This window comes from Benincasa hispida, chromosome 11, assembly GCF_009727055.1.
Source record: "Benincasa hispida cultivar B227 chromosome 11, ASM972705v1, whole genome shotgun sequence".
Lineage (NCBI taxonomy): Eukaryota > Viridiplantae > Streptophyta > Magnoliopsida > Cucurbitales > Cucurbitaceae > Benincasa > Benincasa hispida.
The window spans coordinates 60,352,908-60,354,559 of NC_052359.1; the positions used below are offsets into that span (position 1 = coordinate 60,352,908).

The 1,652-nt window shown below is 37.5% G+C and overlaps 1 protein-coding gene across 1 annotated transcript in view; it reads left to right on the forward strand.

Moving 5' to 3' along the window:
• Positions 1-248, forward strand: part of LOC120090791 (ATP synthase subunit beta, chloroplastic-like) — a 7,171-nt gene extending 6,923 nt beyond the window's left edge. Inside the window, exon 4 of the mRNA XM_039048499.1 lies at positions 45-248. Coding sequence (XP_038904427.1) covers positions 45-248 — 204 coding nt within the window. The remainder of the gene's footprint in view (positions 1-44) is intronic.
• The last annotated feature ends 1,404 nt before the right edge of the window (positions 249-1,652 follow it).

Here is a 1,652-nt window from a genome sequence, read left to right on the forward strand (position 1 = left end):
GAAGTAATCTGTATGGAACTTGTGATGCGTCTATTTGTGTCAAGGGTCCTAGATGCGTACCTGCGGATGATTTGACCGATCCTACTCCTGCCACCACATTTGCACATTTGGATGCTACTACCGTACTATCAAGAGGATTAGCTGCCAAAGGTATCTATCCAGCAATAGATCCTTTAGATTCAACCTCAACTATGCTACAACCTCGAATCATTGGTGAAGAACATTATGAAACTGCACAAAGAATTTGACTCTAGAGATATAGTAATATGGAGAAGACTAAATTGTTTCAAGCACCGACAGAACCAGAAGCGTCCCTTGTTTCAAAGAGAGCAGGACGGGTTATTCACATTTCATTTGATGGTCAGAGGCAAATTGAAAGCTAAGCAGTAGTAATTCTAAGGATTCCTGAGGGGAAAATAGAGATGTCTCCTACATTACCCGTAATATGTGGAAGTATCGACGTAATTTCATAGAGTCATTCGGTCTGAATGCTACATGAAGAACATAAGCCAGATGAAGGAACGGGAAGACCTAGGATGTAGAAGATCATAACATGAGTGATTCGGCAAATTTGGATTCCTATATATCAACTCATGTAGTACTTCATTGTACAATATATATAAGATCTATATGTATAGATATCATCATCTACATCCAGAAAACCGTATGCTTTGAAAGAAGCTTGTACAGTTTAGGAAGGGGTTTTGATTGATCAAAAAGAAGAATCTACTTCAACCGATATACCCTTAGGCACAGCCATACATAACTAGATATCACACTTGGGAAGGGAGTGGTGAAAAACATTTAAAAAGTGTTTTTCTCACTTTCAAATTTAGAATTAATATTGCTAGTTTTGTTTAGTTTGACATGGTTTATTGAGTAATTTCAGAAAACTAAGCATCAGGAGCAATTTGTGGGAAAATGATCAAAAGCCCGAGGTAAACTCTACTTTTGTGCAATTATGGGTTGGCTATGGAATTCGGAATAAACCAAAGACCCAAGATCAAGAAAAAAAGGCAAATTTGGAAAGCAATTCGAGGGAACCAGCGTTGGAAGAACATTGCAACGCTGCTCCCTGATGCTGTAGACCCGAGAGTAAGTTGGAACAGGGCAACGTTTCAATGTTATGACTTTAACGTGCGGCTAGCATGACGTCAACATTGCAACATTAGTTTGCAGCGTTGCAACGCTGTGAGCATTTTATAAATATCATTGTGTGCTGCCAGGTCTAGGAGAGGAGAAAAAAATAGAGACCTGACTTGAAAAATTCTACTTCGTACAATAGCCGAAACGGAGAAGATTGATCGTGATTGAGCAGCTTTGTGAAGTACAATCCGGCATTCGTGGCGAGATTCAAGAAGATCGTGATAGGGATTCGAACCTATTGAGGGGAGATCGTTATTCATTGTTAATTTATTTTTCGCCATAATGATTGTTTGTTTGTTGAATATTGTTATCGGAATCATGTGTGGCTAAACTTTTTTTATTCTAGGGTGTTTGTGGATTTTAGGGATTTTACTTCGGATATTGAATTTACAATTGATTGATTTTTCATGGATTTCTAAATTATTTGTGCTTAATGTGCTTGATTAACTGATCACTAATTAAATGAACATAAGTTAATTAGATGTCTCGAGAGAGAATTTAATTAA